Source organism: Stegodyphus dumicola, chromosome 7 (genome assembly GCF_044657685.1).
Source record: "Stegodyphus dumicola isolate Sdum_Otavi_A_Nest chromosome 7, ASM4465768v1".
NCBI lineage: Eukaryota > Metazoa > Arthropoda > Arachnida > Araneae > Eresidae > Stegodyphus > Stegodyphus dumicola.
Genome location: NC_140774.1, coordinates 39,589,722 through 39,611,870, shown reverse-complemented (window position 1 = coordinate 39,611,870; position 22,149 = coordinate 39,589,722). Strand labels below are relative to the sequence as shown.

The following is a 22,149-nucleotide window of genomic DNA, read 5'->3' as shown; positions in this document are numbered from 1 at the left end:
GTATTTACCTAAGGTTTATAACATTTTGATATATTTTTTCCTAAAGGAAAGATTATGTATTTTTCTAAAATCTATTCTATATTTCTCAGAAATCCTTTTATAAAAAGTAATTTTAACAACATGGGCGCATAATTAAGAATGTAGTTTAAAAGTTATTTTATTAAAAAAAATTATATAAGTTTTATTTGACAGATGGTATTTAAGATAATAAATGATGAAATTATTGCATCTGAACGCTTGAATAATCAGACATTAAATTCTCATTATCTATTATTGTTTGATCCTCTCAACTTATTTGTGTAAGAAATTATCATTACACGTCATGTAAGCATTTAATTAAAACAAGTACCCAAAAAATTTATATATTAGCACTTTAAATTTATTTACATATAAAATAAATGTACAGGTATCCAACTAAAAATTGAGAAATTTATCAGTATTTTCTCGGCTCTAAATTTTACACGTTATAAATTTAGAAATATGTAATACTAATTTATTCTCGTTTTAAACATAATATTTTGTGTTCTATATTCAATTTCGGCATAATTTTTAAACTAAAACAATTAGCTGTATGAAAAGTTGCCGTATTAAAGTTTTACATGAATGTCTTTTTGACCAGAGACACCCCTTTTATTTGCTCCAAGGTTGCTTTCATTTAGCATTATCATCACATACCAATAATCTCAAGCTTTCTTTTATTTAAATATACCCAATTTTCGAGAAACAGTTTTTCTTTTGTTTTAAAGAGAACTAACAGAGCTTTGATCTTCGCAATCATCAGAATCTCAATTACAGAAGGAGCTTTACACATATTTAGAACGATTTTGAAGCCGTTGAATCAATGTTTAAAATGTAAAAAGTATTTTCAGCCCAGTCGAGAGTTAGCTCAGAAGGGCGATTAGTCTCGAAACAGGATTTTGCGTTAACTCCCTTTAAAAGACTGAATCACTTGTCAAATTGTTGCCACCAAATATAATCCTCTTGTTTTATTTTAAAAGAAATTAAATAAAGGAGAATGTGTATTAATGTAATCATGTTTCTCGCATTGTGAAAAAACGACGGTACCTAGAGCCATTAAATTTTGAATAACGTATTATTCCTCCGGAACATGGTCACCTGGAAGCCCAAATTTTGAATTTCGAATTTGCTTTATTATTTATCTTACATTTTGTAAAACTTTAACGAATTTTTGATTAACAAACTCAACGACTTCAAAGCCAGTAAAGGCAACACTGTACAGGGAAAAAAACACATTTTTATCTCCAGCGCGCAAGACTGTGTGTCGGAAATTCTAAAAATATGCTGCTTTTAAATAGCGATATTGCTGTTGAATTGAATTTTATGTGGTGTAAGTGCGAAGAACATGATATTTAATAAATAAAGGTAACACACAAAACGCTAAAAAACGCCCCTTTGGGCATAATATGAAATCTGAAGGCTTTCAGGATTTTTATAATAATAATATATTTAATGCTTGGCAATACTATTTTTATTTAAATATTCAGTCTGATAGCCTTTCCGTTTCTGCACTATAAGTGTGCATCCTGATTTTCACGACAGGGAGACTTTGGGTAAAATTTCCAGGAGTAAGGTAAACTTGAAAAATATGGGCACCATCAAAACACTTAATTTGAAAATATACTACACTAAAACATTTTCCATTTCTCTGAAATTAATACATTTCAAACTTTAATGGTATATGAAAACATCTCTAACTCTTATTGCTATGTGTATTAAGAAGCTCCGCAACAAATTCTGCAGTTGTCCATATTTGACTAATACTTTAGGTAATATAGGCACAATTTCCGGAAATATGGGCAGGTTGCATTATTAAAAAGATGAGAAAAACTGTCGTCTCTACATTTACCTTTTCCAAACAAAAATGCATTTTTATACAATTTGTTTGGCAAATGATAAGAACTAAAACTAAACTTTTGTTATTGAACAAACTGTATAACAAAAAAAAAATGTCCAAGTTTTTAATCTATAAGTTATAAATAATTGAATAGTGAAAATCAGGTAAACTATTAAGTTAACACAAATTATTACAAACTTAATGAACAACAATTCTTAATGATGACTTGTATCATACGCTACACTCATTATAATAGAAGGAGTCACTCTCTAACTCGACGCATTCCTCATTAGAAGCAGGATGAACAAGAGCCACAACATTGCACCCATTTCTGACCTTGATTTTCATCATAATAAGTCCTGACTTTCCTGATGAAAAAAATTGCCCGACATTTTGTTTACATGATGTATAACGCCATTATCTCAGACGTTTTGGTATATACCGTGTGTTTTGAAATGGCGCATCTTTGTGGCTACCGCGTACATCAACGAATGCCCGGCGTATATCAAAATGTCTGAGATTCCGTTTGGTGTCTATGTTACAGAACTTCAGACAACTTCATTACTACGAAAGGAGTGACTTATATTAAGCTTATGGTCATAAAATGGCAGTTTTCGTCACGAAGTATTCAGAGTGTTTTCCATCATAATACCTCTGCGGGTGGCTGTCGACGGTTTTCTTGCGACAGTCCCTGACACCCCCTTATCTCATTAGGATTGCATTTCCGATCCTGCATTGCTACGGGATTCCAAATCATCTAGGTGTAGCCTACCCCTCCTAGAAGTTTGTTCCTCTACTTTTGAATCACCCTGAGTAAAATTCTCTATAAGGGAACACCCTTTCGAGAACTTTTTCTTCGTGACGAAGAAAAAACTTCTGGGGAGAGGAAGTAACGTAGCGACAGGGAAAATTAGTCAGAAAAGCTGGTGGGGCTAGCAGAGAAATGGGAAGAGAACGGGCGAGAAGGTATGTGTGCGCGAGAATAGCTAGAAAAAAAATGTATTTATGTACACTGTATAAAGAAAAAAAAAGGTATTTATGTACACTGTATAAAGTATAAAATGTAAAATATAAGTTTTCCTTTTGTGTAGTGTTAATAAAAATGAACATATAAATTTCCAAAGTTTTGTGTGGAAGCTCCTTAGTACAATGAATGCCCATTTAAAAGAACCAAGACTCGAAGGACGAGTCACTCTCTATACAGTCACTCATATACATGTAAGATAAAAATATGTAAATTAGCTTTATAATTTAATTTAGCAATAGCCTCTTTATTCCTCATTTTTAATTTGGGTATTTCTTCTCTGTATTCTAAAAGTAGTAATAACTTTTCTGGACTGCATCATTTCTAGATTAATCTACGTCACGTGGCTTGCGTAACGCTCATGACCTAGCTAATTCGGAACTTGAACTCAAAATTTTAAGAAATGAAATCTTCCTAATCTAAGCCAAAACCAGTTTTTGGTGAGCTTCTGTATTAGATAATTGCTCACTTCTGTTCTGCTGAGTTGCTGCTTAGACGCTATTTCTCTGTGCTCTTTTCCTGTCATAACAGTATTAAAAATTTAAGTGTTAGGGAAATAGGCACGATTAGAGTGCCAAATGAATTTTAGCCCAAAAGTCAATTGAAATAAAAATGAATCTCTAATCGGCTGCCAAGTGTCCTAGTCATTACGAATTTAATATTTTAGCATTCTGCGCAATCAGAATTCTTCCTCTTCAATATGGATCTACGTTCTAATGCTGTCTACATGCTGCGCCATTTGTATTTCTGCGTTTCTACTTCTCAGTATTCCTACATCAGTACTTCAAAGTTTGTTTTTATTTACATATATATTTTTATTAAAAACATAATTATTCAAAGTGTTTTCGCGCAATATGCTGCTGAAAATTGATGAGTATAAATAAAAAATAAGAAATTTAGAACCCATTTTACAAAAGGCCTCCCCCGCCAAAAAAAAGAAGTGAAATTCAATACCTATAAATTTCAAAATATCCTATAAATATAAAAATAAAAATTAAAGAAATGTGAATTTAAAACTTAAAATTGTAAATACCTGAAAAAATATACCAAAACCAATACTAGTAAAATAAATAAAGAACAGTAATTCAATTAAATCCGACGTAACATTATTAAAAGGAGGATACATGAGACTCAGTTACAAACCCCTTCTTCTTGAAAACCCTTACGTTTATTCAAAATTAGCTGATGAACTATTCAAAGTTCTTTAATTGCAATAGTTCATCCGAAAATTCTGAAGTTCTCCTCGGCGCAAGGAAAAATTCAATGTCATTTCAAGAAAATGAATAAAATTAGACTTTTTCACTGAATTTAAAATTGAAATAAAAATAACAAAAATAAACCGAGAACATGAATTTAAAACTTACTTAGAGGAAGAAGTAGAAATATGGAAGTAAAATAATAGTAAACAAGATCCAACTGAAGGAAATCTCAAATTTGAATAAATAAATAGTTAAGAAATTTTTTACACAATGTAAGATTAAAATTGAATAAATTTAAAATGTAGAAATAGAATCTACTAGAAATGAAGCAAGAACACCGTAATTAAATTTCGCAACAATGAGGAGAACCGTTAGATTCAAAATTAACGCCAAAAGGTTGCTTGTTGGCTTCATTGGCGAAGACAAGTTAGAAATCTCCTAAAAGGAGAGTTTAATATTTGAGCTTTCAAGATAAAAATTCATACTTTCAAAAAATTTTATAACGTTTAGGCTACTCCAAATTTTTTTTAAAGATTGTTAATGAAATTAATTGCAATTTCATCTTTTAAAATTTTGCTGAGAATTACAGTTTCTTCTTGTTGTTCTATTTCAGTGCAAACTTTTTTAATTCTGTTAATTTAATTAATAACTGTATTTGCTATAACGTTTTTAGAGATGTTGGAGTACAAATTTATAAGTTTCATTGTAGAAAAATTAAATTCTCTTCTTTTATCAAAAAGTCTTATTTCCTTAAGATTGTATATATTATATATATGAGTGACTATTTCTCATTATTAGAAAAATTAATTTCAGTTTCTAACCATACGTTTCCCACTGAAAAATTTCAAGTTTATATCAGCATTCAAATATTATTAAAAATCCGAATAACCAAATTTTAAATGTTATGATTATTATTGTTATGACAGATTATCTCTATCATAATAAGTACATAAATACATTGCATTGAAATATATTTTGTGCAAAAATAAATGAGAATAATTTTATTATTGAAAAGAAGAAATCGTTTATCTCTTTTTATTACGTCTCAGAATTTCTCAGAATGCATGAGGACATGTTAAATTGAGATGCACCCGTTTACCTTGAACTATATAGAGATGTTCTCTGAAACGATGGTCATTCTAAACTTGAATAATAAGCTACAAAAAATAGGTTTAATAGGAAAATAGTTATTTTCTAGTCTACAAAAATAGGTTTAAAAATTTTAACCTGTGGCCTCAATTTAATAGTTTATTTATGAAATATGCAATAAAATACATCTGTACATTTGAAAACAAACGGAATCAAAATATTAAAATTAATGTTAAGTCTTAATAAAAAATAAATAATAAAAAGATGAAAAATAGGAAACCAAAACTATAAACGAAAAATAGAAAATGTTATCATAACTGTAAAACTAATTTTTATTCATGGTACGTGCAAAAACACAATCATGTTAAGCAGTGTTATCAGTATCAGGATAAGGGTAAATTTAATAATGAAGATTCAGAGTACATTTATTATGATAATAAAAGACAAATAAGTTAAAACCAAATGGAGATAAATAAGTTTAGGGCAAATATTAAATACGAAACATTATGTCTAACATTTAACATTATAGTTAGTTAACCTTAGTTATTTTCGTAATTGGGTAATACATTTCAGACTATTGCTAGCCCCTAAATTGTAGAATTAAGAACTATCCATGTTTTGTAAAATTATTATGTATTGCACAAGCAGAGTACAGTTTTAAATACCAGACGATAATAAGAATTTTTTACAAAACAATTCTGAAAAATAACAGGAGGCTGTAAATCGTAACGTCGTTTTTTTGACCAAACCTCGAGATACTACTAAATTCAATTTCAGTGACATCTATTTAAGTGCAGTAGTGATGTGTCTATGAATAAATCGATTATGCAAAATACACGGGAATAATCTGCGTTGGGATGGGTCGTTTGCGGAATATTTTCTAAGAAGTTTTTTCAAGTTTTTTCAAAACAGGCTAAAATATTATATTGGATATTTAGTGCTACCAGCTTCACGTGACATAAAATATTACGCCTTATTGTGTAGTCTCAGCATTCTTTATTCACAGATAGTTCCAGTTAGCATGACCTTCATCCAGCAATACTTTTTTATTGATGTATTATGCCTAAATATTTTAAAAATTTTATTTGCTACCTAGTTGTTAATCTGATGAAAACTTCATAACAGTTTCCATCAATAAAATGTTGACTTGCTAGAATTTAACAAATCAAAGTAAAAACAAAACAGAAGAATTCAAAAAAGAAACAAGAACTCGATGCATCAAAATATAAGAGGAAAAAAATAAATAAAATAATTCAAAAATAAACAAAACGCGATGTGTAACATCTTGTTTTACTTTTATTATCCCAAAAGGGATAATAGTCTCGAAATGGAATTTGCATCGGTTCACTCAAGGAGGCTAGAACAGATAGAGTAAGCCTCCTGCGTATGTCCCGTGCAATGATAAGAAGCCATGAAACGTCACGGTATGATGTCATGACTTATCATGGCCGTTGTCACAGGAAAACAGGAGTCACTGGTTGATTTTCTTTACATTCTACTTACTAATCAGTGTTGTCTACGTGTTAGCTTTCATCATTAAATGTTTATAAATCTCCCTTTCTAATTTTAATACTTAATATAAATGATTTTCTGCTTAGCATATAGAAAAATCACAAGGACTGCAAATAACGCTTTCAAATTTAATAAAATCTGAGAACATGAAAATGTGTAAATGATAACTGTAACGCAAATGTATATGTGGTAACACCTAAGAAAGTCAGTGGGTGTTTCAATGGTATTTTATACAAATTATGCCTAAAACACGTTACTGAGCCTGCAGACTTTACATTTGCCTTCAAATTCAGTGTAATTTTATATAATAATATGTTTCATAGTCTTAGCACTGCCGTTTATAGTCTTGACTTCGTGTTGCTGACATTTCCTTGGTTCCATTTTTGCGTCAGGCTTACTCTTTAAGACGAATCTTTTTCCAAATTGTTGCCACCAAATGCTACAGCCGATGTAGTATTATTTTTGAATTTTTGAAGGAATTAAATAATGAAGAATCTGTGTATATATGTTCCTCGCCTTGTGAAAAGACGACTGTACTTAGAGCTATCAAATACTGGATAACGTATTCCTCCACCCGAAAATGTAAAAAACTTTAAGTCCGAGTTTTAAATTTTAAATTTGTTTTATGAATTTATTTCGTACTTTGTAAAACTGTTATGAATTTTCGAATAAAAACTCGATGATTTGGAAAACTGCTGGAAATAAAACACTTTTATCTCCAGCACGCGAAACTGTTGCCGTTCGGAAAAATGTAAGATATTTATCTTTCAGTTTTTATTAAAAACTTTGGCTCTATGAAAGCAACTTGTTGCAGCGGCCGGAAATAAAAGAACTTTATTTCCCACCCACCAATGTGTTGCCATTCACTAAAACCTACGATATTTTCAAATTTAATCTGGAAGGTTATTGAGTAATAAACTAAGTGATTTAAAACCAGTAAATAGAGCTATTAGGAATTTTTTTTCTATTTTTTAATATGCTTGTTTTAAATAAACATGTATTCAAATCAGGAGATATATATATAATGATTTTAGTGAGTGTATATATATATATATATATATATATATATATATTGAGCTGCAAAATTTTAAAAATATTTGCAAAGAAGAGGAAAGTTTAAAAGCTAATGCTAAAAAGTACATTTGACACTGTAGTTCTTGTGCAAAATAGTTACAAGTTTTACATTTACAATTTAAATTGCAAGCGCGTCGGGAAAAGAAACAATAGAATTGAGACTTACTTTATTAAGATAATTAAGTTTGATTTTTCTATTAATGAAATTACGCTTTCAGTCAAAATTTTTATCGTTTGAAAAAACGCGCTAACAGTGTTAACTTAATTTGAGTTTTGAGCCGCTTTTTCCTTGATAAGTCCGATTCAAACCTCGGGTTGGGCTAATTTATCACTTTTTGCAATTCTTTGTACATATTTACTGTGTATTTGAAATGCTTTTCCTCATCCCTTTTTGATTTTGAAGTTATCTCGTTTCGTAATTTTTATATTAAGTTTTTACACGATAATTTAGACTTCTTTAGTATTGTTAGTTGTTTTTACATGATGTAATTATTTTGCACAGGAACTACAGTGTCAAATGTATTTTTTAGCATTAGCTTTTAAACTTTCCTCTTCTTTGCAAATATATATGTTTTCAAATATTGTGGATTTTGCTGTTGAATTGAATTTGATGTGGTGTAAGTGAAAAGAGGGTGATATTTAATAAATAAGGTTAACAGATAAAGACTTAATATTAAAAAAAACACAAAAAGATACTCTTTGTTAGCCATCTTAGTAAGAAAGCTGAATATTAATATTATGAACCAGGAAAAGACTGAGAAAATACTTTTATATTTAAATATTTATTATGTATGCCAAAACTTAGCACTATAACGGGAATTCTAAACAATTACAGCTTTTAAACATCTTGTGATTTGTTGTTAAACTGCGAAAAAAAAAAACGGTGCTTAATAATAAAGTTAAAGGGATAAAAATAAATAAATAAATGAACCTGAAAATAATAAATCTGAAAGATTTCAGATTTTAACTGTCGTTCAAAAGCGTTTGTTAAAAGTTTTTTAAGCCCTCGTTGAGCTCGCAATCTACCAGTTTTCTATGAAACGCACTCCTGCTAATCGATTTCTTTTTGTCATTTTACCTTTATTATTAAGCATCATTTCCTTCGTCATATCCAGTTCAACGGTAAAACTACAAAAATTTTAAAAGCAGCATAGCAGCATATGTTTAGAATTCAATTATGCAGTGTTAAGTGTTGGCATACATTTTTCTACTTTTTGAGTCTTTTCTCAGTTCATCATAATAGTATTCAGACGATACTTACTAAGATGGCTTGCAAAATATTTTTTTATCTTTTAATTATTAGCGTTCTGTGCGTTAACTTTACTTAATAAATACCACGTTTTTTGCACTTGAACCACATAAAATCCAGTTCGAGAGGAAAATCTGAAAACATTTAAAAACAGCGTATATTCAGAATTTCCGATAGATAGTCTCGCGCCCTGGAGGTAAAAAATGTTTCATTCCGTACAATGTTGCCACTGCTCGCTTTCAAATCCTTGAATTTGTTAATCAAAAATTCATTAAAATTAGAAATTAAAAAACTGGGCTTTCAGGTTCCCATGTTCGGGTAGAGGACTACGTCATTCAAAACTTGACGGCCTTAGGTACCGTTGTTTTTACACAGTGCATGCATAGGAACATTGCATTTGAACATGCATAGGAAGGCGAGGAACATACATGCAAATTCTTCCTTATTTAATTTCTTTAAAAATAATACAGGCTGATAATATTTGGTTACATCAATTTGAAAAGTGATTTGTCGTTTATAGTGGACAGCGAAAAATCCAGTTTTGAGACTAGCAAACCTTTCATGTTTTTTTAAATTTCTAATCTCATATTTTGATGTCTTCAGTCCTTGTCTTATTTTGGATAAATTTTCTTTCCTTTCTCACTTTCCGCCAAGACTTAGTTTTTCCGGAAAGACCATGTATATATTTGTATTATTTATTTCATTGCTAAGTTGTTTTTAGCAGGTACTCTTCTGTTATCGAGACCGGATTCAGAAATCTACATATGCATGCATGTATCGATGTATGTGTACATGTATGCATGTATAGATGTGTGTACGTATGGTATGTGTAGACACACATATACGCATACGTATACATACATACATACATTTCTAAGTCCGGTCCCGATAACAGAAGAGTACCTTTTAGCCTTATAGTACTTCATCAATAGCATATTTGTTGAATCCTATTACATGATAGTATTACATAATATTCAGCATTTACTAATTAATTTAAACACAGGAAATTATATCAAGATTAAAAATCATAAAATTGTTCTATAGGATGATTAATTGTCCCTTTTTCTAAATTTGCTTTTCATAATTTATGTAAATTTGTTCACGATCTTCTTTGCATTTTTCTCTCAGTTTGACTGGGTTTACTATCTGAATACATTTCTTCCCACAAAAATTGACGACCAGGAGCCAGTGGTGGTTTATGCTCTACCATATCTGCAGGAGATGGGGCAGATTATCTCTCAAGCTAACCGACGGTGAGTGATTTGATTGTAAAAGATTTTCAATGTACCTCATATATTAAATCCCAAAATACACTGCATCATTTATTATTGTGAAACCAAAACGTTTCTTTACATTATTGCTATAATCTTCAAAGAACTTTATAGCTATCTTCGAGTCTATACTGGACCTATACTTGCAGCTTTCCTTTGTATTTTACAAGAGCCTCTTAATGCATTCCGCAACTACATTAACACGCTTTTTTTATATATCGACCGATCCTATTGCTTCTATTGAACTGATGAAATTATTTGTGCATATTTACTGTATAGTTAATGGTCCTTAATGAGATACAGTTTGATGACCTCGGAGACCACGTGACTTATGCTTAACTAATTTAAATAAACAAGATAGACGACCTCGGAGATCACGTGACTTATGTATAGCTAATGTAAGCAAACACGATCATTCTTTCTCTTCTTCTCTTGAGGAATGTATCTCGTTATGAAGTCACCTAATGTTATTACATTCAAAGCTATTACAAAAATTGTAGATTCAGTCTGACATTTATACACCTGTAATGTAATCTTAGCAGCGGGTCATGGGTAGTTGTCATACACACAAAGACTATTATTGCTTTCATATGAACAATAAGATAGATATGTCGTCCATTTTTTATTCATCAAAATAGAAAGAAGTCCCCATATTGCTATTTTGGAAGGCAGAACTTTCTTATACTATTAAAGTTGAAAATTCTACAGATTTTTAGTTAATCATTTTATCAGATAATAAAAAAACATTATGCGTGTGACGTTATTATTCAAGATGTACCTTTAACTATAAAATACACATGGAGAAAACAATTCTCAAAATTATATTTTTCGAACGAAAATATTAATTTTAAAATATACACATCGACTTCAACTTCATATAATATAATTTGCCTTCTTAATAGTATAATTATCTAAATTTTAGTTTCCTGTACAACAAGCAACATTTAAGATGCCATAATGGTAGTCAAATGCATCACCATTAAGAAACAGTGATTTCCTAAAATATCATACTCAATCTATAGTGCTGGAAAATCATTATCTGTAGAATGACATTTGATAATATAAATTGATTAAATACTCTCTAATATGTAAAAGACAGTCATAATCATTGCACTGGATGCAGCTTTATTGGTAATATGTAATAATTATATGTACGCATGCATGCGAACTCTCCTATTATTATAAGTACAACTCTTATTGTCACTTGCATTTTTCCCGTATTTGTTACAATAATCCCAAAACGATATAGATAATAAATAATGTTACATTTCTTTTAAAATAATTGTAATATTTTGAAAGAAATTAATATTTTACCTAAATAACCTAAAGACAAAAAGCGTGTAGGTTTTCATTGATTCTTTGGTTCATACAAAACTCTTTTAGTTCATAATGTTCTAAAAAATTGGCATATAGCTTTTTTGAAGGCCTGAGATTAACTCATAAAAACACACAAAAGCAGAATAGAAGCGATAATATAGTAGTCAAACGTATCGCCATTAAAAAACAGTGACTTTTGGTGATGCAGAATGAGCACTTTGTACCTGATCATTCGTATTTTCGTACCTGATCATTTTTAAACAATTTGTTTCCTTTTCGCAGGACAATCCACAACTATGCCATCTGGAGACTCATTAAGCATATGATTCCGTTTCTGGATGGTGAATATAGTCAAAAACGGACCGAGTTCAAGAAAGTTCTGCTAGGGATATCTGCAGAAAGGGAACGTTGGAACCAGTGCGTTGATCTAGTTAACAAGAAAATGGGTATGGCAGTCGGCGCCCTCTTCATCCGGGACAATTTTGATCCTAAAAGTAAAGAAACGGTGAGTACACAAACTTGAAAGCATTCAAAAATGATATTTCTACATTATAAATTTAAAAATAATCCAGATTCATTATACTATATATTAGGTGGTATTTTCATTTATTATTAGTAGATTGCTGCAGTTATATACATATTGAACTCACACATAATTTAAAAACATATCTAATAAAAATTGCTTTCAGCACCGTTAAAGACTAAAAGAATGTTCATGCATATTGCTTGAAAGTCAAAAATTCAAATTATGACGTAAGAAAGGTATAAGATATACAGGATCGATTCAGATTATTATGGCCATCACTCAGCGCGGTTGCTACTCATGAGTGATAAATCACAAAGTGTACTCGCGAAACGTTTATACGTCCCTTGCATATAATGTACGATATTCGTTATTCTTGAGTAACAGCTTGTTACGGACAAAAAGCACAAGATGGCAAACAGCACATGTATTACAGATCTTGTGCTTAAATTCGACACACAATTAACAACACAATCATCTCATTTAACAACACAATCATCATTTGATAGGACAGTTTGATAAATCTTCACTTTTTCCACTGGCAAAATTGTAGATTCAGTCTGACATTTATATACCTATACATAAAGCCTAAAAAAGAGCCTCAAGCCTAAAACAAAATGGGCTAGTTTTAACAATCTAATTTTCAGCATATTTAAATTTAAAAAAATAAGTTTTGTGAAGACTGTGAAATCTAACTTTTTATACGTTCCTCCGGTTCCTATACTTAGAAAGATTTAGACATGAGACCTTTAAGAAAATGTTGTACTCCTTAAACACAAAAAAAGTTTACTCCCGTATGACAAAAGCTGACCGAGATATTTAATATTAAAATCAAAGATCACATTTGCGGCCATACACAATTTGAAGGGCGAAATGTTTGCATTTGTACGCAGCTAAAAATAAAATATCGTCTAAAAAAAGCTCTTCGACGTTAAGATATTACGTGAAGACCATTTCTATGCATTTTATTATGAAAAATATTGATCAGTGTTTTTTTTAGCCCAAAGGAGCCATTAGTCTCAAAATGGGAGCCATTAGTTCAGAAGGGCTATTAGTCTCAAAATGGGATTTTGCGTGAATCATTATAAAAGTTTGAATCACTTCTCAAATTATTGCCACCAAATATTAGAGCCCTGTATTATATTTAAAGAAATTAAATAATGAAGAATTTGCATGAATGTATGCAGGTTTTTCGTTTTTCAAAAAACAACGGTACCCAGAGCCACCAAAGTTTGAATAACGTAGTCCTCCACCCGAATATAAACAACTGCAAGCCGAGAGATTTTGAATTTCGAATTTAATTTATTGTGTATTTCATATTTTGTAAAACTTTTTTATTAACAAACTGAATGATTTCAAAGCGAGCAATGGCAACACTGTACGGGGGGGGGGAACATTTTTATCTTCAGCGCACGAGAGTGTTTATTGGAACTTGTAAAAGTAGTCTGTTTTTAAATATTTTTAGCCCAAAGGAACGTAAGGTGAAATGCTCTCGAAACATGTGTGTGTATGTAAATGAAAAAAAAAAAAAAAACTGAAATATAAAATCTAAAAGCTTTCATTTTATTTATTTATTTATTTATTTTTTTTATTTTATTTTTTTTTTTTTTTTTTTTTTTTTTTTTTTTTTTTTTTTTTGTCAAAATAGAAATTTTATTCACAGAACTTTCGAGAATTCATGTTCTAGAATACACTAGCAACTTTTAAAATTTTTTGAACTAAAACGAAAAATATTTTTACTTAATGAATTTTGTACGATCACCAGGTCATCATTCTAAAGTAATAAAACTTCATGAGAATATTAATAACGTATTTTCAGACTGAAAAGTTTTAAATTACTTTTGTGAAAATTCTTTCGGTATACGCAATCCAACAAAATTTTAAATTAAAGATGCTAGTAAATCACAAAGCATTATCATTGAATGGTATTTAAGAGGAGAAAATTAATCTGTAATTTTGTATAAATTATTTATTAACCAACCCCTCAATGCAAATTGAAGATGATGTCAAAATTCGTAAGTTCTCAAATTAAATATATTGGTCAATTTTGGTAGTACGAGAATCAAACATTTTGTGTTTCATTTTATATAGCGAATACAAAATCTTCTTGAATATAAGTATAGAGGTATATTTAAATATTAGATTTCGTAATTTTTACAGTTGAGTCTTAAAATACCAAATTAAGAACTTTTGCGTTATTTAAAACATTTTTGTAAGAGAAAATACATGGCTACGACCAAAGTTTGCGAAAATAAAAGCTGAGTAAGGATTTTTGAAGACACGGTGTATGGTTAGCTCTGTACTAAATGCTTTGAATTCACAACCTTGACGGTTGGGAATTAATAACAATGTTGCCAGTTTGCGCAGCAACACTGAAATTAGATCCTATACGAGTGATAGGTCTTTTTCTGATAAACGCTCTGAGCGACAAGTTTAGCCGAGTTTAGACCTGTTCACGAATAGCCAGCTGTATTAGCATGAATTACATAATTTTTTATCATTAACTTATTCTTTACTGTGTTTTCATTCTCTTCCATTCATTAGGATAACAGCTAGATCATTAAAGTAAATAGAAGAACGAAATATTTTATATAACAAAATGATGCATGCTAAATCGCGTCAAAGCCTATCGTGGAACAAAAGCGGTCATACCACTTAGTTTTATTCATGTTTCTTCTCCACTAGTAGACTGACGATAGTTTAATAGACGTGAAAAATCTGAGAAAGAGATCCAGACTCGAAAACAGGATCCAAGCAAGCTAGATTACTGACAGTTATAACCAATCAAATTTTCTAATGTGTATATTTTCCTACTTTTCTGGCATATTGAATGCATACAACATATATAGTAAATTTGTAGAAAATATGAAATGTAAAAATGAAAGGAAAAGAGATTTTTAGCTTTGTGTTACTTTACATAAATCATAAGGGTAAACTAAGAAAAACAAATGTTGTAATACTACGCCAACCTGTAAAATGGATTCAAATAATATTAACGAAAACTTTCAACTATTTCCTATTAAGTTAAAATAAGATTTTAATTTATATGAAATAAACAAATTTGAAATAAAATAAATACGTGATGCGCATAGTATAAAAGTATTTAAAATGGAAATGGAAAACAAAATGTCGAATTTCGTGATCAATTGGAAGAAAACAACCTAATTTTAAACTTAAAATTAGCTCCCCCCCCCAAAAAAAAGAAAACCTTAATTTGACGTAGATTTTTAAAATCGTAGAAATCTACACTAAACTAAAATTGCTTTGTTTGCTTAATTTTAAAACAAATTTCACAGTTTTAAGTGCGAAATGAAACAATATTATTATAAATTTTTGTTAAGTACTTTATATAACGTATCTTTATAAATAATATTTCTTAATATAGATACGGAATTCATAAAATTAACAACTGTTTAAACGTTTATTGTACCTTTCCAAAACTAAAATGCGTTCTGAATTCTAATTGCTCTTTTTAGGCTCAAGAAATGATTCTCAATATTCGGGAAGCTTTTAACGAACTTCTAGAAGAAAATGCTTGGATGGATAAAGAGACACGAGAAGTTGCCAGAGACAAGGTATTCCCATATTCCATTTTTAATCAGAAAGTTTCGTTTTAGCTCTTTGACGAGATAAAGCGGGAAAAAAAATCCTCTAAGATTAATAGAAAATTGTTGTCAGTTAGTTGCGTAGATTTGAAGAAGCTGATAAGAACAATTTTTTTTTTATGTATTGACTATAACATTGTCTTTATCTATATTAACTTAGGTGGATTTCTATTAATTAAACGAACTTAATTTTAATTGTTTTAGGCAAATGCCATGAATGAAAGAATAGGTTATCCAGACTTGTTGACTAATCCTGTAGAATTATCCAAAGAGTATGAAGGGGTAAGTAAAAATATAATGCCATCTTAGTGAAAAAATGTTGTTTGCACAAAGAATGTAATGACACTATTTCTCGAAAAACTAAGTTTAGCAAAATATGTTGATATTCCAGCCACAGACAATTTTGATTGTCCGCTAATGCAATGGTAAACTTCTAAAAATTGTTAGTTCATAGTGATTTAAATCAATGTGATTATTTCTGACATATTGTAAAATTAGAACGACGAAATTTCCGAAAACGTTATGCGATCAAATTTTGCGTGACATTTGGTAGAGCGCAACACAGATGGACGTGAAAATGGCACAGGCATAAGAAAAACGCGCCCTGCTGAGAATAAGTGGCACAGGGAATTTTCCAATGGCCGCGAAAGTACATAAGGTGAAAATTCGCCCCAGAAGACAGTGCCGGGGGGGAGAAGGAAAGGAATATATCGGAACTGGGAGAATTTTTTTACTTTATAGTCGATATTCTTCGTTAAGAAAGATCAGTAGTGAAGGTGTTCGTAAGATTTTCAATAAGTAATTAAGGTATGAAACGTGTACGCGAACTTTCATCAAAACAAAGCATGTTTAATCCGTTCGTTTCCCTTCCAGGTGAAATTTTGCGCATACTTTAAACCTGCCCAATTGCTTACTCAAAATAGGCACTTGTATTCTCTATATAAGCATTTAAGTTAATTATACTACATTTTGAGGTGTACCTATTTTCATAGTTGATAGCTATCAAGCCTGCTTTACGAGTAGGGAAGTCATCATAAGTATTAAATTTTTGTAAAATAAAATATGTCGGTTATAAAAAGACGATAATGACAACGAACTTCACATAAGCGATTAAAAATTAATTATCAAAATATTTTTAAATTCAGTAAATTTAAGTTAGGGGAATTTTATGTAGAAAATGTTTTTACTTGCCATAAAAAATTAAATACTTCCTGACGCTTTTGCTCTTTTACTTCTCAGTTTGTTTAATTAGGTCGCAACGCATATTTGAATTATCATAAAACGAGACTAAATTGTATATTAAAGGAGAGCAATATATCATTGGAAGGATGTAATAAATATATAGAATTGTTTTTCCGATACAAAAATTAATACTTAAGCATATACATATAATAAAAATAATTAAAACAAAAATATAGCTTAAATTAATAATAACTTCCCAGTTCTTAACTGTAATTGGGGTATTTCTCCTCTCTATTCTAAAAATAGTAATTGTTTATAAGAACATTTTATGAACTGCATTATTTCAAAATCAATCCGTTTCATGCCGTCTTACGTAATGCACAGCAATGCAGGTATGTTATAGTAAATCAATTTTTCGAGAACTGAAAATTTGTATCTCACGCTTTTTCTAAATCAGCAGTCCCTTCTTCCGTTTTGCCTTTGCTCTTTCTAGTACGCGCCTTTTTTTTTTTTTTTTTTTCTCTGTATCGTTCATTGTCTGAAAATGGGCTAAATTTTCAAAACTGCTGGATTGATGGAGCATCCATAAGGATGTGAATCAGATATTGCATCTACAGAATTGCTTTAGTAAAAATAAAAATTACGAGGTGAATCTACGGTCACATTTATCTTCAGGTGCCATCCTTTTATCTACGCAGCAATACAATGCTGTTAATACAATACCAATATAAGTTAATACAATACCAATCCATTACAGCTATTACATATATACGCGGTATTTTCCGTTATGCACCCGCCACATACTTGTGTGTGTGCTTGAATCGACAAATGATTTATTCCCTAGGTGGCGTTGTCGTAGGGTCTTGACATGTATTTGGCATTTCTTTCACAGCGCCAAAAAGAGTGGCAGGTGCATAAAGGAAAAGCACCAACAAAGTCTCAGATCTTAATTTAAGGATATAAAATTTCTACATTGTTTTGTTCTTTTGGCTACTATTGCATCCACCCGTGTATTTACAGTGATAATCATACTGGAAACGGAATGAGGTATAATTGCTTGGTTTCATAACCAAGCATGATAATTTATTTTCTTTCTTAGCTCCTTTTGCTGAGGTTTTTTTTTTTTTTTTTTTTTTTTTAACTAGTGTTACGTGCGTACGGATTCGTAATCGATTCAATGCATAGGCAATTGATGATAGCCTGGTAAAATTTATTTTCCCAAAAGAAACACGTTTCGGAATTTTTCACAAACGTACTCGTACAGCTCTTCTCAATATCCCACACCATAATCAGTATTTACACTTCATTTTTTTTTTAACTGCCGTGTGCTTTATTCTTAGCCTTGCGCTACTGCAAGAGCTGGAAGTGGTGGCCATTTCATTATGGAAGCACTTAATAGGTAGCCACAGTTGTTCCTATGAAGGGACGGACAGTTATATTCATGCCTTCTCCGGGATTCGAACTCGGGCCCATCGCTACAGCAGTCAAGGTCACTAACCACTATACAGGGTGGGCAGCTACACATCAAATTACTAAGAACGTTAAGTACAACACAATGCAAAGCTTACCTAAAGGGCGAAGCTCGCACGGAGATCGCTCAATATTCCGAATTCAACTCTGAATTAAAACCTGAGAGCTGATGCTCTATCCGCTCTTAGGTAGTTTTTCCAATGCTGTCGAGAAATTTCTAGTGATTGCCATTTCTCGAAATTACCGGAAAGCATACACGGTTAAAGTTAGATGTAAGGGCCGGATACGGTTTCAGTTACATATAGGGATAAATTACTTATTCAGTCACAGTGCCAATTACAGCTATACAGCGACCGCATCCAAATGCAGCCTATGGCGACTTTGGGCGATTAAGTTAGTCGCAAAAGCCATCTCCAGCTTCGCGATATCTTGCCAATTTAACGAGATAGGCATTTAGCTCATGTTAAATAGACTTATGTCTGTAATCTTATTTCTCCTGCAAAGCCTCACATTTCTTAGGGCCGTTCATGTTACATCCGTAACAATAGATTTTATGTTTAATTGCTTTTTGGAAATATTTTCAAATGCATAAAAAGGGTATTTGTCTCGCAACACAGTTTTTCGTTGATTCACTTTAAATGTCGTCTACTGTAAATCCGTTGCTTCACTTTTTATTCGAGTCACTGTTGCCTTCGGCAGAATGGATCCATCAAATTTAATCAGACTTCTACTGATAAACAAACTAAGCTATTTAAGAGCGATAGATGCAGTTACTGAGAATATTATTTTTTTACTTTTCTGTCTGATTGTTTTAAATAAAACTGCATTTAATTCATGATAAATCTAATTTTAATTTTTTTATAGAAACGCATTATATATGCTTTCACTTTTCAAATATACAGAAGAATAGAATGTTCCCATGTTATTATTAAATGTATATTCAAAATTATTCTCTATTTAACCTGGATCATTTTTATTGATAATCTCTACTGATAAACCATATTTGGCCAACCGTTAAAATGCAAATATTTTGAAGGTTTACTTTGGGGGGGGAGGGTGTTAGTTTTTAGTGAGAGCAGTACCTGCTATCTTCTGTATCGCTGAGGCCCAATCTTAAGGTGTGACGTCGAGCTATGGGCTGCAGTTTATTATGTTTAGCAAATATTTACAAATATAACCTGGGATAAGAAAGACTGCGTACTTTTTGTAATATTCATTTAAAATAATCTATGCAGGCAGTTTCCTATATAAGACGGTACCGAGACCAAATGTAAAAATAGATAAAAAAAAAAATGCCTTTTGGAATATGTTTTACAGGGAAATATTTGTGCTGTTAAATCTTAAGCCTTAAAATGCAATGCAAGTTAATCAGAACACCTAAAGACGGGGATGAAGTTTCATTTCGAACGAAGTTTTTTAATCCCATAATTCCAAAGGTGACCGTTTGCATGAATGGATAAGTATCGATACTCAGATACATAATTTATTTATATTACTAATACCCACTCTTCAACCATATGAAATAATTAGGCTCACGCCTACACATCCTGTAAGTCAAAAAATACCCGTACATAATACAGCAAGTGGGATGAAGTTATTCAAGGTTTAACGTTCTGGTGTCTGACTACTGACCTTGCGAATATTCATTGAAAAACAAAAAATAATTTATCAAAACGAAACTGGCAGTTGCTCTAATTTCAGCCCAAAAAAGAAAATGTTTCACGTAGCGATTTTTAAGCAGATAAACGTTCCCTCTATACGTAAAATTCTGTAACTTATTTATTTAACAGCCATTGATTTCAGTACCTGCTATGATAAGAGTTAAATTCAAAGAATAAATGTTAAATAACTGAGGGAAGTAAAAATTAAATGTATATTTTTAAAAGGGGTGGGGAGTCTACTAATTTGACGTAAGGCATTTGTGTGGTTTGTGCGTTTTCTGATTTAAATGAAAGATTTTGAATTGAATTCTCTTGTGAGAATTACAGCAAAAAAGCTACTACATTGTTTTCAACATTAAAAATTTTTCCTATTTCATTTCATTTATCTTTATGCATTTTGCTCCGAAATTGCTTTTTAACTGAATTTTCTTCTGCCTTAAAAGAAAGTTCTAAAAATATGCTCTCAAGTTTTGAGCAATTATTTAAATAATTTTATCTTTAATTACTAATATATAAATTCTGGTGCCAGAAATTTTAAGAAATAGTTGTAATTACAAGTATAATTTCTTTTTGCTTTTCTTTAAATTTCAGCTTTATATGTGCAAAACATTTAAATGAAGTAATAAATAAGAAAAATATTCTAATCGGCAAAATATTTTTTCTCAAATGTGTTGAAGTAGTAAATAATAAGGTAACTTCATTTCTGATTAAAATGCGATAGTTTACTGTTAAGAATTTTGTATATATGTAAATAGTTTTAGTGAAAGTATGTGTAAAAATGTAATATTTCATGTATATTGTAATATGAAATGCTTCGAGAAAGCGAAGTTGCATCCAAAAGACAGGGGCAGGTCCGTTTAACATTTAGGTAAATGGCTAAATCACCAATCGTCAAGGTGGAAATTTTAGCAAGAAACTGATAAAAGTGATAAAAATAGGCGACCATTTGGCGACATTTTGGTCCGATTCCTGTATAACTGTAATTGTCCTAAATGCCTGTGTAGCTGTAACTGTATCCGGCCCTATATGTAACTGCAACTGTTAACGTCTTCCAGCAATTTCGAGAAATCAATCCTGGAGTTAAGACCGGAGAGGGCACAGAGTTCTCAGTTTATGATGACGTCCCGCTTGTCACGTGCACACCTATGTCAAATGTAATTATTTTGTAAATACTTTGCATCTGCAATCTAGACTTATAGCGTTTTCATCTTTTATTTACTTTATTTGTATCTTCATTGAATGTCATTGCATAACAACTTAGGATGAAATGCTATAATAATTTCTTAAACCTGCGATGTAAAGGTCCTCTCCTGCATTGTCAATGCCTCTCTCCTTGGAGAATCGCAGTCCAGAGACTTCACCGTCACGAGCGCAAGGGTCACCATTTCAACCGAGTCGGAATAAGTCACACCATCTGTGCGATATTATCGGTCTATAGCGGAACTCAGAACTTGAAAGTTCTGAGTTTTTAGTTTAGAGTTGCTTTCGAAATATTGTGCGAGCTTACGAGGCATTTCATGTTACATTATACATGGCATACTACGATTTTAAGCATAATTTCATTAAAATTGTTTACATATACACAAAAATCGTAACCATATATTAAAATTGAGATTAATTTTAGGGTTTGGAAAAATAGTGTGTTATTATATATTTTTAAGTGTTATAGTGAAAAAACTTTATTATTACATGCTAAAATTTGAGTTATTTTTAAAAGCTTAATAATAAAGCTTATGGCATACATTCATTTTCATTTTAAGGAACTTAAGTTATTGTACAGTTTAATAGTTTAGCAAAACCATTTGTATATATTTTCAGTTGGTTATTCATGACGACTTATTCCTGGTGAACATACTTAATGTTTTTGAGTTCGAAGCAATCAAGAACCTTAAGAAGCTAAGACAACCAGTCAACAAGGACAGGTAAATGTTTATTTCTTTTCAAATATTACGTTAATATTATATATTGAAAGAACTTTGAAATATGCCAAAATATTTAATTATTTTATTTAAATAAAAAATTTTAAAAGTATTGCAAACTACAAGATTAATACTCAGTTTCCATTTGACTAACAAGGCTTCCAAGTTTAATTACGAATACCATAATCCAATTTTTCAT

General features: G+C 30.8%; 2 protein-coding genes across 3 annotated transcripts in view; one reads left to right on the top strand and one right to left on the bottom strand.

The window, feature by feature from the left end:
* Positions 1 to 11,967, bottom strand: part of LOC118181698 (uncharacterized) — a 134,636-nt gene extending 122,669 nt beyond the window's left edge. The window contains exon 1 of the mRNA XM_035350885.2: positions 11,837 to 11,967. The gene's annotated coding sequence lies outside the window, so the exon portion shown is untranslated. The remainder of the gene's footprint in view (positions 1 to 11,836) is intronic.
* The window catches only part of LOC118181699 (neprilysin-1-like), a 482,702-nt gene that overhangs the window by 413,493 nt on the left and 47,060 nt on the right, over positions 1 to 22,149 (top strand). For both annotated transcript variants that reach the window (XM_085820106.1, XM_085820105.1), the window contains 5 exons: positions 10,131 to 10,255; positions 11,873 to 12,095; positions 15,590 to 15,688; positions 15,923 to 16,000; positions 21,850 to 21,953. In XM_085820106.1, the coding sequence (XP_085676232.1) occupies positions 10,131 to 10,255; positions 11,873 to 12,095; positions 15,590 to 15,688; positions 15,923 to 16,000; positions 21,850 to 21,953 (629 nt within the window). The remainder of the gene's footprint in view (positions 1 to 10,130; positions 10,256 to 11,872; positions 12,096 to 15,589; positions 15,689 to 15,922; positions 16,001 to 21,849; positions 21,954 to 22,149) is intronic.